The 14346-nt window shown below is 41.7% G+C and overlaps 1 protein-coding gene across 1 annotated transcript; it reads left to right on the forward strand.

Annotated features, from left to right (window-relative positions):
- The first annotated feature begins 957 nt into the window (after positions 1-957).
- LOC127357790 (claspin) lies at positions 958-14037 on the forward strand. The gene is made up of 24 exons (XM_051390241.1): positions 958-1214; positions 2075-2198; positions 2610-3046; positions 3495-3647; positions 3941-4003; positions 4106-4178; positions 4389-4491; positions 4691-5295; positions 5413-5601; positions 5707-5870; positions 5980-6167; positions 6458-6510; positions 6745-6938; positions 7277-7814; positions 8119-8152; positions 8353-8473; positions 8603-8736; positions 8830-8991; positions 9155-9276; positions 9703-9833; positions 10051-10171; positions 11171-11250; positions 11899-12060; positions 13388-14037. Exons 1-24 carry the CDS (start codon positions 1188-1190, stop codon positions 13511-13513), a joined length of 4104 nt encoding a protein of 1367 aa, XP_051246201.1. The 5' UTR covers positions 958-1187; the 3' UTR covers positions 13514-14037.
- The last annotated feature ends 309 nt before the right edge of the window (positions 14038-14346 follow it).

The following is a 14346-nucleotide window of genomic DNA, read 5'->3' on the forward strand; positions in this document are numbered from 1 at the left end:
ATTACAAGTAATTATCCTGCATTGGAAATGATAATAATAATAATACATTTCATTTATAGAGTGCTTTCAAGAAACTCAAATACACTTTACATAAATTACAGCTATATCTACAACACTCAACAATGAATTGATCATAAAAGCACTTCTGAAAAGGTGGATAAGAAGTATTATAAGCAAAATTGCACAAAAGTGAAAGTACTCATATAATTTTGTTGTTGTTTTGTTGTATAATTTTCTTTAGATGGTCGAGATCGAGCTGTTTTGAACCATCCATTAGGTTTATTCCCACATTAGTTCCTATTTAAGTGGACGTCTCAAAACTTAATCTTATATAGGATATTGCACAAATAAACACCAGTTGAGTACCACTTCAGCAACTCTTTACTTATTAATCATTTTTTATTTTAATTTATTTTCAGTAGTAGCATGCATGGAACTATATTTGAATTTAATTCAGAGCAACTTAAATGACAGTAACCTTGAATCCTCATTGAAAGAAACATTTGCATCATATCCAATCCAACTTTATTTGTTAAGCACTTTAAAACAACCAAAGTTGACCAAAGTGCTGTACAGGAGAATAAATAAGAAATAATAATAAATAAGACATCATAACAGCTCACATGAGGCGCAAAATAACATATAATACAACAATAAAATGAAAAGACATAAAACATGAGTAAGAATAATAAGGTGGAGCTAATGAGTATCTTTCTTTCTTTTCTTTTTTTTGTTCACCCTCACTTTTTGCAAAAAAAAAAAAAAAAAAAAAAAACCCTTAGCCCCGCCCGCTCCAGCATTCCCGGTATTTAAAATCAGCTCCAGCCAAGCTGTGTCGTCAAAAAGTGGGCGGATACCAAACGCTCCGATCGACCAATAGGAAAGCGAGAACGGGGAGATTGACACCTCGGTGACGAAAAACTGCGGGCCAGCTGTCACAGCGCGCGAAAGATAAAAAAAAAAAAAAAAAACCTTCTCTCTTCGGTGCGTTTGGAACAGGCGGGAGGAAGAGGAACAACCCGGTTCAACGCGTCCTCAATGTGCGTTACTCTTCAACTTCTGCTGTGGCTGCTGCGAGTTAACGGAGCGTTGTCTCGGCTGGTTTGATCGAGCGAAGAGCCCGAAGAGCCCGAAGAGCCCGAAGAGCCCGAAGAGCCCGAAGAGCGTGAAGAGCCCGGCGGACAGAGATGAGCCTGGTCCTTTCTCAACTACAGGTAACGTTAAAAAAAAAAAAAAAAAAAGGTGCCATGTTGGTTAGTTTGGACATCTAACGTGAAAACATCCGACTTGATATGTGTTGCAGTTGGTTATGAGTTATGGGAAAAGACTGACAAGAGCAAATGTTTTCCAGATCGAAGAAATCTGCTCACTGGAGATGAGCTAGTTTGCTAACTAGCCTGCTAGGTTTTAGGTTTAGCCAGCTGCTGCTGCTGCTGCGGTGGTGGTGGTGGTGGTGGTGGTGGTGGTTGTCGTCTTGGCCTGGTGCCGCCGATTAAATGCATGTTAGTGAGACATTTTACCTTGTTTACTTCTGTTTACTCGTAAGCAGATTGCGTACTAGTGGATTACTCTCGGAAATCAACCACTTTTATGAATTCTTATGATTTGTACGTAAAGCAAAGTCAACTCTAAGCGTTGAAAGGAAGCGGTGTCGCTCGCTAACGTACATGCTCATTGTTTGCTTTATTGCAAGGCGCCACTTATATAATGGCACACCCTTTGACCTCAATGCTTCATGCTACATTTGCTTTTTACAATTACATTTCCAAAGAGTTTTTTGACAAATACAGACACAGGCTACACTAACTTTGGTATCCTAGAAAAAGTTGTGCAGTGGTTGTAGTCTTTTTAACCATGAAATTAATACCTAGTATCTTTTTTGGATTTAATAAATGTATAATTAAAGTACATAGAGCACAATAAGTTACCCTGAACACAAACATTTGGCAGTGTGAGCCTTAGATTAAGGCTATATTACATTGAATGTGCGGCCCCGTGTTGTTTTTCACAGACATCATACTACAGAAAATGCACTTCATGATGGGTGAATTCTGCTTTCTGTCATTGTGCACAGGCAGAGGGGCTCCCAGCTGTGGCCCAAACTGCAACAGAGAGCGATTCAGACAGCGGGATGGGCTCTCCAGCAGAGGACATGGTCACGGAGGCCGCTAACGATAAAGAAGAGCTTCCAGCTGAAGGTGAGGGAGACAGGAGATGAGTAAACTTGTTACAATTACATGATATGGCATCCCGTGACCCACGATAGTTTCCCAAATCTGCCGATGTCAGTCCAATGTGGAGGGAGAAATACAACTACATAATGAAACAGAAAAAGGTGCTTGAAGGACTCGTCTGCTTGTACTTGCAGATTAAAGATGATGGGAATCTTTTGCTCCAAGGGAGACTGAGGTTATATCAGTCCTTGAGTAATACTGGAGCAAACAAAAATAACATAGAAGAATAATAAACAGCATAAACCACAGCAACAGAACCCATTTCAGATAAGATGATTAACAGCTTATCTGATATTCTGCTGCATCACAAAAAAGTCTTAAATGATTTGATCACTGTCCAATTTGACTGTTTCTAAATTGTTATTTTGTTTTCAGATTCTGATGATGATGATGATGAAGACATCACAGTGCACAGAAAGCCTCATCGTAATGCCATTAGAGATAGTGACAGTGAGGAAGAGGAGGCAGCTGCGGAGAACAGCGTACACATGGCCGAGGCACTGGTCTTATCTGCTTCCAGCGGAGAGGAGATGGAGACCGGAGAGGCAGAAGAGAAGGATGAGAGGAAAAAGAGAGGGTCGCAGAAGAGCAAGAGAATAAGCCGCCCTCCCATTGACAGTGACGACAGTGAGGCCGAGCAAGGGAAATGTGGGGAAATGGAGGAGCAACCGGAGGTGGTGAGGAAGGAAGCAAAATCGCCAAAGGAACGGAAGAAGAGGGAGAAAAGTCAGAGGCATCGAGAGAAAAAAGAGAAGCGAAGCAAAGCGGTGGAAAAACTGAAGAAGAAAGGGAGGTTCTCTGAAATGAATGAGGTTAGTGCAGCTTGGCCCTTTTTCATTCAGTGGTAATTTAGTTTTCTCCCTTTTATAACTCTTAGTGAAGAGTGGTGCATCAAGGTCCCTAAAATTTGGACACATCTATGTCATAGGTTTGGAAATGGCACATAAACCTTGAAAAGGTTTGTTTCATATAAAGTACATGTTGCTGTAGATGTATAACAATTATTTTCACATTCTTATGTTTGTATCCATTAGGAATGATCTTTATGTAAACAGGGATATGGTAATATGGATGTGAAGTTGCACTGGACACCCAAATCATCAAATTAAGTACTCAACATCGACGCAAAGTCCCAAATTTTGGATATAAAATGAAAGGTCAAATGTTAAACTAAGCAGAATCAAGTGATTGTTATAGAATAAAAATCCCTGAAAATATTATATTGTATAGTTAAAGACAGCTTTGTACCCATTTCCTCAGGACACTCCTCTCCCTCGTGGTCTGAATGACAGTGGATGTCCGCTGGGCGACCCAGACCTGTTTGACACCGGTCTGGACGATGAGGAAGAGGAGGAAGAAGAGTCTCTGGAAGCCATCCGTGCTGCTGTCAAGCAAAAGATGAAAAAGCACAAGGTACAATAAAGATTACTATTTGAAATTGGAACCCTTAATTCAGTACCCCAAGGTTATTTCTTATGACTAGAGTTTATTTTTTAATCAGAATCAAAACAAGCACTGTGTTTATATGTGAAAGGCTTTTGCAGGAATTGAAGTCCTTGCTTATTGTTTTCACTGTCCTCAGCTGATTGATACTGATATTGAAATTGTTAAAGTTATTAACATTTTGTTGAAATATTGTGCTCAAAAGAGTGGCAGAATGTTGTCTAGACAGGCCTTTGCGTAATCGGTATTAAATATTGCTGCAGGATCCTCTCCTGAATGAGGAAGACGAGGAAGATGACGAGGCACCAGACAAACCCCAGCGTGTGGTATGCAGTGCCAAAATACTTGACTTATTATTCTAAACGCTGTAAAAGTTAATACCAAATACCAAAAGTCGGTTTCATTCTCAACATGTGTGACGTTTTCAGGAGAGGAAAGCTGCGCGTGCCAGCAAAGAGGCAATGAAGCAACTCCACAGTGAGTCCCAGAGGCTGGTCAGAGGTCAGTTTACAAGAAACACCTTTTTTTTAAATGTTTATCTGTCTATCGTGGCTGTGTGTTAACTGTTTCTGATAATGACTCCTCATTTGGTTTTGCTGATTAAAGAAGCTCAAGATGGTGTAGTTTTGGATCATCATTTGCAGACTTTTAAGTCTCATGTTTTCTGTGCCAGTGAGACTCCATATTTGACTCATTCTTCTGTCTTTGTAGAGTCTACACTTGGCCTGCCCTACCACATCCCTGAGCCGAAGACCATCGACCAGTTCTTTAAGAAGAGAGCCAGGCCAGAGGGTCCTGCCATGGCGTTGTTGAAGTAAAGACAATTATAACAGATAACATATGTTTAAGGACAACAGCAAATCACATTTTCCCAATTGTTGGGAATTGTTTAAAAAAAGGGCTGCTTTTATATTTATTTGTCATACACACATTGAACACATGAACACACAATTCAATCAAAAGTTTCAAGGCTGCCCTAATAAACGTAACAATGATAATCTTACTTTCTTCAGATCTACAAAGTATTCAGTCATGATGTTGGAGACGCCGTCGGCTCCCCCTCCACCTCCCACCAACCCACCCAGTGACTCCCTGCAGCCATCCACAGAGCAGGACTCTTCTCCCTCTCTAGACCTGTCGTCCACTCAGATCCAGCCCATACCTCATCCTGCTGCCACCTCGTCCCCGCAGCGGGAGGGCCTCAGTCAGGACGGCGAAGCAACTGCGAGCCTAGATCCCGACCAGGAATCCGGACCGATGCTTTACCTCTCTGAGAGTCTGCAGGAGTCGGTCACAACAGACGGAGTAGTGAGACCTGCTTCTGACTCTGGAGAAGAAACCCCTCCTGCGCCCTTAGAACGAAGCCAGACTGCAGTAACGTTGGACTCTGATGCCCTGCAAAAAGAACCTGTATCTGGGGCTTTGGTGGAGCCGTTAGCCGCTCAGTGCGGGAGCTCAGATCCAGCTGCAGCAGAGCCTTCAGCACAGCAACCCACCAAACCCAAGAAGGACAAATTGGCCATACTGAAGAAGTTTGGACTGGACCCACCACCTGTCGCTAAATTGTGTCCAGATGACGGAGCCTTTGTTCAGCTAGAACCCCCCCAGCTCAACCCAGGTGAGTGGTGATTCTTTAAGGATTTAGAAGTTAGAAGAATAAGAGATCAAGGGTAAGAATGTGTCATAAGTCAAACAACAGTTAGGATCCTTGTATTTACCTCTCATCTTTAACTAGGCGTGGAGGCCCTGAAGGAGCGCTACCTTCGTCACGTCAAGGCACCGGCACGCCCTCAGGGAGAGCGTACAATGCAGCTCAGCATAATCCGCAAAGACAGCACGCCGTCTGGTCAGGAAGAGTTGCACACTGAGTCAGTCACTGTCACTGTTACAGAGGGAGCAGAGGAGCCTGTGGCAACCAAACCAGGTATGGATACACGTGATGAGAACTGTATTATAGACAGGGAGACCAGATTGTTGACATCCTGAAATGACTGATCTCCTCTGTCCCTTTTTTTTTCTTTTTTTATAGGCGAGAGGCTGCTGACTCTGAAGCAGCGCCTGCAGCTCGCCATGGCCCAACGGAGACAGGAGGAGAGGGCACGCAAGGCAGAGCTGAATCGCTTAGACAATGAAGAATGTGGGGAGGAGGAAGAGGAGGAGGAAGATATGACGGATGAGTCTGAGGAAGAAGAGGTAAGATGGTTGTTTCTTCCTCATTTGGAATAATAAAATTACAGTATACACATTTGTGCTTTTGTCCCTTTTTTTTTGTACCCACTTCAAGCCTGATCTTCTCTTTTAGGGTGTAGATGAATTACTGGGAGGTGACGATGGTGAGGCGGAGGAGGAGGAGGAGGAGGAAGGCAGTGTTGCCCAGAGTATCAGGAGCCCTTCTCCCGTAGCACTGAATGGACCCTCGCCAACTCCTGACCTAGTTAACACAGATGGCACACTCATGCTGTTCCCGGGCAACTCCTGCTCTCGCACCGGGTAAGTGTGTTTGGACTTTTTGGTCGTGTGTTTCTTTGTTTTTAACAACTTTGCCTGACTCATGCACCTTTTTAAAATGTTTAATGATAAACCCACCTTAAATGAATTGACAAAATGTGACTATGTGGCCATAAAGTCTCACTTGATCATTACCTGGTTGTTCTATCTGTAAAAAAACAGCTTGTAAAATAGATAAAATATCTGCAACTAAAGAGTTTGTTTTTTTTGTTTTACACCTGTGTGTGTATATGTAAGCAGTATTGCTTCACATTCACTGTTCTCCTCTTTAGTGATGGCGTAAGAAGATCAGGTCCTTCTGGACAGGACAGCAGCAATAAAATGGGTGGGTAGAGAGAAATACCTCATTCAGTTACTTTTTAGACTAAATGTATAGCTATCATCAGCTTGAGAGAAAATGCTTTGAATATAGTCACAGCAATTCTTTTTTTCACATCTCATTCCACTTGTAAGTGCTCTATTTGGCATAGCTTATATATAAGTCTACTTAGCAGGACACTTTGTACTTTTGCAATGTTTCTACATTCTTTTCTGACTCGCTCATCCTTCTTGTCTCTAGAAGAGGACGACTCTCTGTCCCTGGTGAAGGACAATAGCCACAACAGCAGCTTTGAGCTGGCAGGATCTATGATAACCTCTTACCAGCCCGTCAATCATCAGCGCTCCACTGGAAGAAACCTCTCCAACTCATCCATCTTCCGCTCCCCTTCTCCCTGCCTCTTCAGGCCCAGCTTCCTTGGCTCTGCCTCCAAGGTAAGATAAAAGGTTTTTTGGTTTAATACGTAATGCATCAAAGATTACATCATCAGAGGTTTGAATTCTCAGAGATGTGCCGAGGGTTAAACAAATGGGTTTCAGTTCAGTCAAATTGATGAGGCAGAAGGGGTGCACTATTTTAGTGTTATTTAATATTATCTATCTATTGATTTGCTCATTAAGAAATACAGCCATTATAAAAGATATGATGCATACACAGAGATTAGGGAAGGGCAAGTACGAAAGAAAGGGGGGGGGATACTTTCAGCATTTCTATATTCTATTTGCTTCCGAAGAAGTGATTTTAAGTTTTCCTCTTCTTTTTACCCCATCAGAGTTCAGGAAAACTCTCTGAGCCCTCTCTCTGCCTCCCTGTTGAGGACTCCCAAGACTTGTACGCACCTCCATCCCCAGGAGCAGATTCGGGGCCCCTTGGTGGAGCACCTTCGGGCCCTGGTCTGGGAGGAGACTCTCAGGGTCGCTTCTCCCTGGAGGACGACACCCATTCCCAGTTACTAGATGCGGACGGCTTCCTAAACGTGGGGCCACGCCCCGGTGCGCCTCGCTCCCACAAGAGACAGTTGATCCTGGACAGCCTGGACGAAAACGCAATGGATGCCAACATGGGGGAGCTGTTGGGGTTGTGTTCTGGTGTTTTCGGGGCAGCGGAGAGTGGCTCGAGTCAGGCAAGAGGCATTGGAGCAACGCAAGAGGACGAGCTGCTCGGGTTGTGCTCTGGAGCGTTTCCACCAACACACGCAGGAGAGGAGCAGATGGAAACAGACAAGAGTAAGGAGAGAGGACAGGATGAAGAATCTGATAGTACCATGGATCAGCTGCTGGGGCTGTGTTCAGGGAAATTTCCTAGTCCAGGTAAGGGAGTATGCTGTCCCCCTTATTTTCAATGAGAACGCACCTACAATGTAGAAAATCCATTTCCACAGGTTAACACTAAAGACATGTCTGGCTAGTAACTCAGTTTTAATTTATTCTCTGAGAAATTAAACAGATAACTTTACAAGAGCCTGAAACCATGAGGAACCTCAAGGACCTATGATTTTCTCACAAAATTTGATTTTGAAGTTAGAAAAATTTGAAGCTTATAAGCATCTGTTTTTAATTGCTTTTCTTTTAGTTGTACCATATTTCAATTTGTCTCTTTTGTTGCAAATTTAAGGTCATGCTCACACGGCTTCACCCGCACAAGACAGGTACAGTACACACCCCTGAAACAATCCAGATAGTTCATCAGAAAGATTATTGTTCTGCTAAAGTTGAAAACTTTATAAAACTGCTCTTCTTGTGTCCATGTTTTCTCTTTTTTTACTTCAGTGATAAAGGATTATGGGAATATTAATTGCAATATTTATATGCTGTGTAAGATTCTCAAAGTGGTTTCTTCTGTATAAAGTAAAAAGAAGCCAGAGGAGGAAGAACAACAGCAGCAGGAGGAAGGGGAGGAGGAGGAGGAAGGGGAGGACGACGACTGTGAGTTCCGGCTTCTGTCAGATGTGGACAGTCATAGTGAACAGGTAAGATCAGGTCACATGCCTCATTGTCTCTGTTATACTTTGACTACAATAGTCCCACATCATGTATAAATAACATACTGGATGTATGTTTTTATGATGCAAATGAACAAGTGAATTGTGGGTGTATAGGAGGACAATGATGAGGATGGTGGAGAGAAGGAGGAGGACGAGGCAGATGGTGAAGACGAGGACAATGAGGTAGAAGAGGAAGAGATCCAGGGTGTGTTCTCACCACACCGGGTTAAGAAGAAAAAGAAGAAAATGTAAGTGTAGAGTCAAAAAATGGATTTGTCATTTTCATCAGATAATCTACGCTGTCGAACGGGTTCTGATAGTTTCTTGAATCCTGTTCACAGGCGTATGACAGACTACGTGGACTCGGAGGCTGAGCTCTCAGGCAGTGACTTGGGCAGCGACGATGAGGACGCAGACAGAGGCAGCGAATACGAGGAAGAGGAGCTTCTTGAAGAGCTTCCCTCTGATGAAGAGCTGCAGGACCAGGTCAACAAAATCCACATGTGAGTAACCGATCATATAGAGTCTGACATGTAAAGAGCTTAAGTCTCAAGATCCATTCGCCCATCCAGTCATTCTCATAAAGATTTTTTTATGTTTTCATGTGGCAACATCTTGTATCTGAAATGTTGTGAATTAAACTGAGAGATGAAAATGCTCCTACAGGAAGCAGATAATGGATGATGACAAGCGCCGTCTGAGGCTCTACCAGGAGCGTTACCTCGCTGACGGCGACCTTCACTCTGACGGCCCGGGACGAGCTCGCCGCTTCCGTTGGAAAAATATTGGTGAGTTGAGTTAAGGGAGTAAATACTCGTAATACTGTTGACTGGTAATTATTATACAGTAGTTGACAGAACACATAACCCAGATATTATATTTTCATTAGCTTTACATTAAAATGATACCATTTATACCATTTTACTACATATTTAAAATCAGTACAGCTTTTATTTATCCCTGCAAGGACAGTTATACTCAGCAGCTTGCCACCCGGATCAACAGACAGTCACAAAACGAAACAATCAAAGGCTATAAGCTTAAAAACTATGTGGAATTGGTAATAAATACATAAATAACTATTACTGTTATTTAAAAATAAATCTAAAAAGATTCACACTCACATTCACTTTGAGTCTGTTTAGATTCTACAAACTTTATTCAAAGTTGCTCCAACAAGCCATTGAGAATTTCTATTTGAATTCCTCCCCCAGATGACCGTTTTAACATGGACAGGACGGGAGCAGAGGGCGACGAAGAGGAGGAGGAAGATGATGGCGTGGACCAGTCTGAGGTCCAGAGGAGGAAAGAGAGACTAGAGAGAGAACAGTGGCTCAGAGAACAGGTAGGTCGCACACAGATAATAGTGAGGAGCCTGTAATAAAAATAACTCTCACTGTTTTGTAAATTTGCAGACTTAAAAGAGCGTCATTCCTGTAAACACGCAACTGAAAGCTAAATGCTTTAGTTCAAGACCCATGTGGTTGAGTCATCCCCCCCTCCTCCTCTGCAACAGGGTGTTGTTATTTTGTCTTCATTCCTTTCTCTGTGTCTCTTCTCAGTCTGAACAGAACGCCAAGAAAGGGGAAGATTTGGATGCAGATGATGAGAAGATTGGAGAAGAAGACAGTCAATTTATGAAGCTGGCCAAGAAACTGACTGCCAAGACTCTGCAGAGAAAAGGTCGGTTTGATACGCGGCCTCACAAGAAGAATCCCATGACTTCAAAAACACCAACATCGTGTTTTTGTCCAGCAATTATTACACTAATAGTCTTATGTAGCAAACATGTAGATGGGATCAAAACATTTAAAACACAAATCACCAGACAGGTTTCAGAGTATTTCTTTTCTGTCTAAATCTCAAAGAAAATTAATGCAAGGGTAGAAAGTCATGTTTTTTTAGTTCCAGTCCTCAGAGGTGACTGTTGAAGAATCTGTAGACAGGGGAAAGTATTTTACGAACTGTCAGTGAACGCAGCATGACAGTTGTCTAGATTGGAAGTGATGAAGGTGTGACTAAGATTTTTAGCAGAGAGTAACAGTCTAATCTTAGAGTGTCAGTTCCTCAGATACATCCTTTTTGATCTGCTTAGCGCTGTCAGTTGAGAATGCTGTTGGTAACTTCACCTGATGTGCCACAGAGCTTTGGAGATAAAGCAGAGCCGCACACACACACACACACACACACACACACACACACACACACACACATAAACACACTCTGACTGCACTGAAACACTGGCATGTGTCCCAGCGAACTAAACTAAACCGGACACAGAGCCGAAAGAGCTGCCAATACTTTCATTGCTAAATGGCAAGTTGCTTTAGAGCGTTCATTTCCCGACAGTTGTGGCATTCTTGGGTTCCCGGAAAAAGAAATGTGACTAAAACTAAAGTGGCTTCATGTAATATTCATGAGTTTTTGTTACTGACCGCTTCACATCCTCAGATCCAGATGACAAAGTGAGCTCTACAACAGGATGTTAGTCAGATTTAAAGGCCTTTTTAACAGCCAGTTTGCACTGCTGTACCTTTCAGAATAAAGGTACAGCAGTGTAGCAGTGAAATCTAGTAGATGTATTCATTTATTTGTTTTATCTATTTCAAGTTATAATATTGGGAGACTGGTTTATTAGACTGGGATTATTCCACTATCTAACTTTCCAAATGTTCACACTAGAGCCCCCTGTGGCACCGCAACCAGAGAAGAAGACCTCATCGGTTCTTAATCCTTTCCAGAGACCCTCGCAGCCCTTACAGGTACGTCACTGTCACTGGTACTGAACATCCCTAATTACGTTTAAAATGGTGAATCTTAGTTTCATTCGCTACCTATTTATTCTTCTGTTTCATTTTTATATCATTATCAGTTTAATTTTCGCTACAGTTGAAAACAGTTTACAAAAAACACATACAGAAGGTATTCCTTGTAAAACTTTCTGTTGTTGCATCAACAGGTAGCGTTTGACTATAAAATGGCATTACTCCATCACTTGTGAAGGCTTGAAGTCATTCTTCCAGCTCTTATGCTTAGAATATATATCTTGTTGTTCACAGACCAAGTATTAAGTCTTTTTTCAGTATGATTATAACTTGATTGCATGTGTTAGATGGAATATGTGTTCATATTGTAACATTACAAGCAGCCTGATTCTGTAAATGAGAGTTTTGTTTGAGAGTACCAGTCACTTTGGCAGACAGGCGGCCATCTAGTGGGTTAGTGGCTTTTAGAGGACCAGATAGTGTGGCCACTGGCCAGTGGAGAATAAAGATCAGTTTTCTACCTTGCACTGACTAAAACGGATCCAGAATGGTGCAGAATGAGAGCAGTTATCAACAAAGTGCATCACATATTCTGTGAACTGCACAAGGTAAATCTGAGATTTATGTTTTATTGATTTCTTCCAGGTGAGGAGAGGGTCACTACTGAGTCAGCCTCACTCCGTCCTCCAGAAGTTGGCTTCGATCTCAGAGGGGAATCCTCTGGCGCCCAGAAACAGCCGAGGATTCCTGTTTCAAACTCTGTCTCCTGAGAAGGACAACTCGACCTCAGACGCTCCCCAGAAACAGGTGAGCGAGAGGAATTTTACTAAAGAAATGTTCTCATGTTACTGCAGGTGTACAAGCTGAGACAGAAAGAGCTTGATAGTGTCCCAACAAAACCATTTAGGTTCCACGTTGCACCTATGCAGAGATGTATTAAGCTGAATATACAAAAAAAACATTGCTACACTAAGGGGGTTTGGTCATATTTCACCCTAAAATGTTGGTATTGGCTCATCACATAAAAGTCCAGGTATAACTTACTGTAATTCTGTCCATATAGCAGCTAAGGTAGTATACCACAGGGGACTTTCACTAAAGTGAAAGTGAAGTCCATTCATGTATATGTGAACGTTAATCCCAAATATCCTGGATTCAAATGCCAGACAGAAGTTAATATTTCAATCTTGACCTTCCAAAAGTTTGCCAAAGCTTCGGAGAAGTACTAATGCAATATAATACAAGTCTCAGGTATGTTTCCATGGCAACAATGCCAAAAAGAAATCACTACAAATGTTCAGCTTTGGGTCATTAAGTAGCTCACACTGACCTACCTCACCCCACGTAGTTAAATGGTAACCAGTTAATGAGCAAGCACTGCTTATATGCACCGCGTGTAACATGATGATGTTTGTTTATTGGTTCAATAAATGTTTCAAAATAGGTGAAAAGAGGGAAATGATCTCATGTTGCAGATTTAGTGAAACTCACCCCACACCTGCATGACCACAATTAGACAACAAGCAGCAAAATAAATGCACTGATGTGGGAATCTCGGGCTGCTTCTGACTTAACTTCCTTAACTTAACCTTCTCATCTGCTCTATCAGACATATCTTTTATTAGTTCAAAAAATATCCTTTAAAAACTCTTTAATATTTTGATAGAAAAGCCATATTGGCAGCTAAGGGTCAGTCAGATCTTTTTGGCTTCCCGGTCCTGACTGGTTGTGTCTCTTTGGCAAGATCTCACTGTTCTAAAATAAGCACAAAAACAAAATACTTTCCAAAGACTTTTGGAAGATCGCTCAGTGTGATAGTCATGTGAGTGTGATGGGTGAATGTATTGATTATGATGTCTTCTGAATTTAAGACACTAGGTGGAGCCAAAGCCCACTGCTCCTGTGAAATACAACTGTGTTGCTTGGCAGTTTTTTATTTCTAAGCATCTTTGATCACCATTAACTACATTTTACTACATTTGTATTAATTTAACTACAAAACACTCTTATTCATGTATTATCACATAATACATCAGTGCCTGTAGTCATTTTCTCAGTGTTCATCAAGGTTTCATTGTTCATTGTCTCAGTGTTCTTTAAATAGCATTTAACTTTGGATTTGTTTGACCCTCAGATGATGAAGAAGAGGGGGGCGGCGGGGGCCGTGAACCCAGCAGCAAAGAGGGTCTGCAGAGAGAACAAGCCTGCAGAACAGATTAAAGGCCCCCAGAGGAGCATCTTCAACTTCCTGGATCACTGAGGTCGCAATACATCAACTGAATGATAATCATCGACAGGCTGGGAAGCAAAAACTGATAAAGGCCGGAACTGACCAGCCACGTCCAGTATTTCATCAGCCAGTAAGATTTCAGAAATGAAAGAGGTGGTAGAATTATGGTTATGTGCCAAGCTGGCTGGTAGACGTCCTCCCCTCTGTCTCCCTTTGTGGAACACAAATACAGATGGTTGTACGCGTGTTTGCATGTTTACATTGCCTTAAAATGGCAAACTAACGAGCACCAGTGAGGCGTCTTTTTGATGCTTTAGATTTTCACACATTTGCTGTTCACTAATTCAGCTCGTGTGTCTAAATTTTAAATCTGTTTCGCCGTCAGAAACATTCCTCTGACATCTTACTTGACTTAATTGGGACTGTGTCAGAAGTCCGTTCAAAATGTTTTATCATGTAAATAGGATTTATTAGATTTTTAGTGGATAGGGAAATTTTGTATGACAATTTAAATGTATTTGTTTTACATTGTAAATAAAAGTGTATTTTAAGAAGTTCCTGGTCAGACTGGATGTGAGTTGTTAGTTGCACTTCAAGTACGATGCGTGTTCATGTGTGTTGGAGAATCCTCTGATTTTTCCTCATCAACAGGTTGACACTTCCTCAAATATTTTATAAATTTGGTAAAAATATCCACTACATACCTGCAAAATTCCCATGAACCTTTTCTATGTTTACTGCTAATTAGCAAATGTTATATATGATATATTAGCATTATGCTCATATAACAGCTCAACACAGTCTCGCTTTTAAATATGTTTCTGGGTATATATTTGTATTGATCATGATGCAACAACAACAAA

The sequence above is a fragment of the Dicentrarchus labrax genome, unplaced genomic scaffold (genome assembly GCF_905237075.1).
Source record: "Dicentrarchus labrax unplaced genomic scaffold, dlabrax2021, whole genome shotgun sequence".
NCBI lineage: Eukaryota > Metazoa > Chordata > Actinopteri > Moronidae > Dicentrarchus > Dicentrarchus labrax.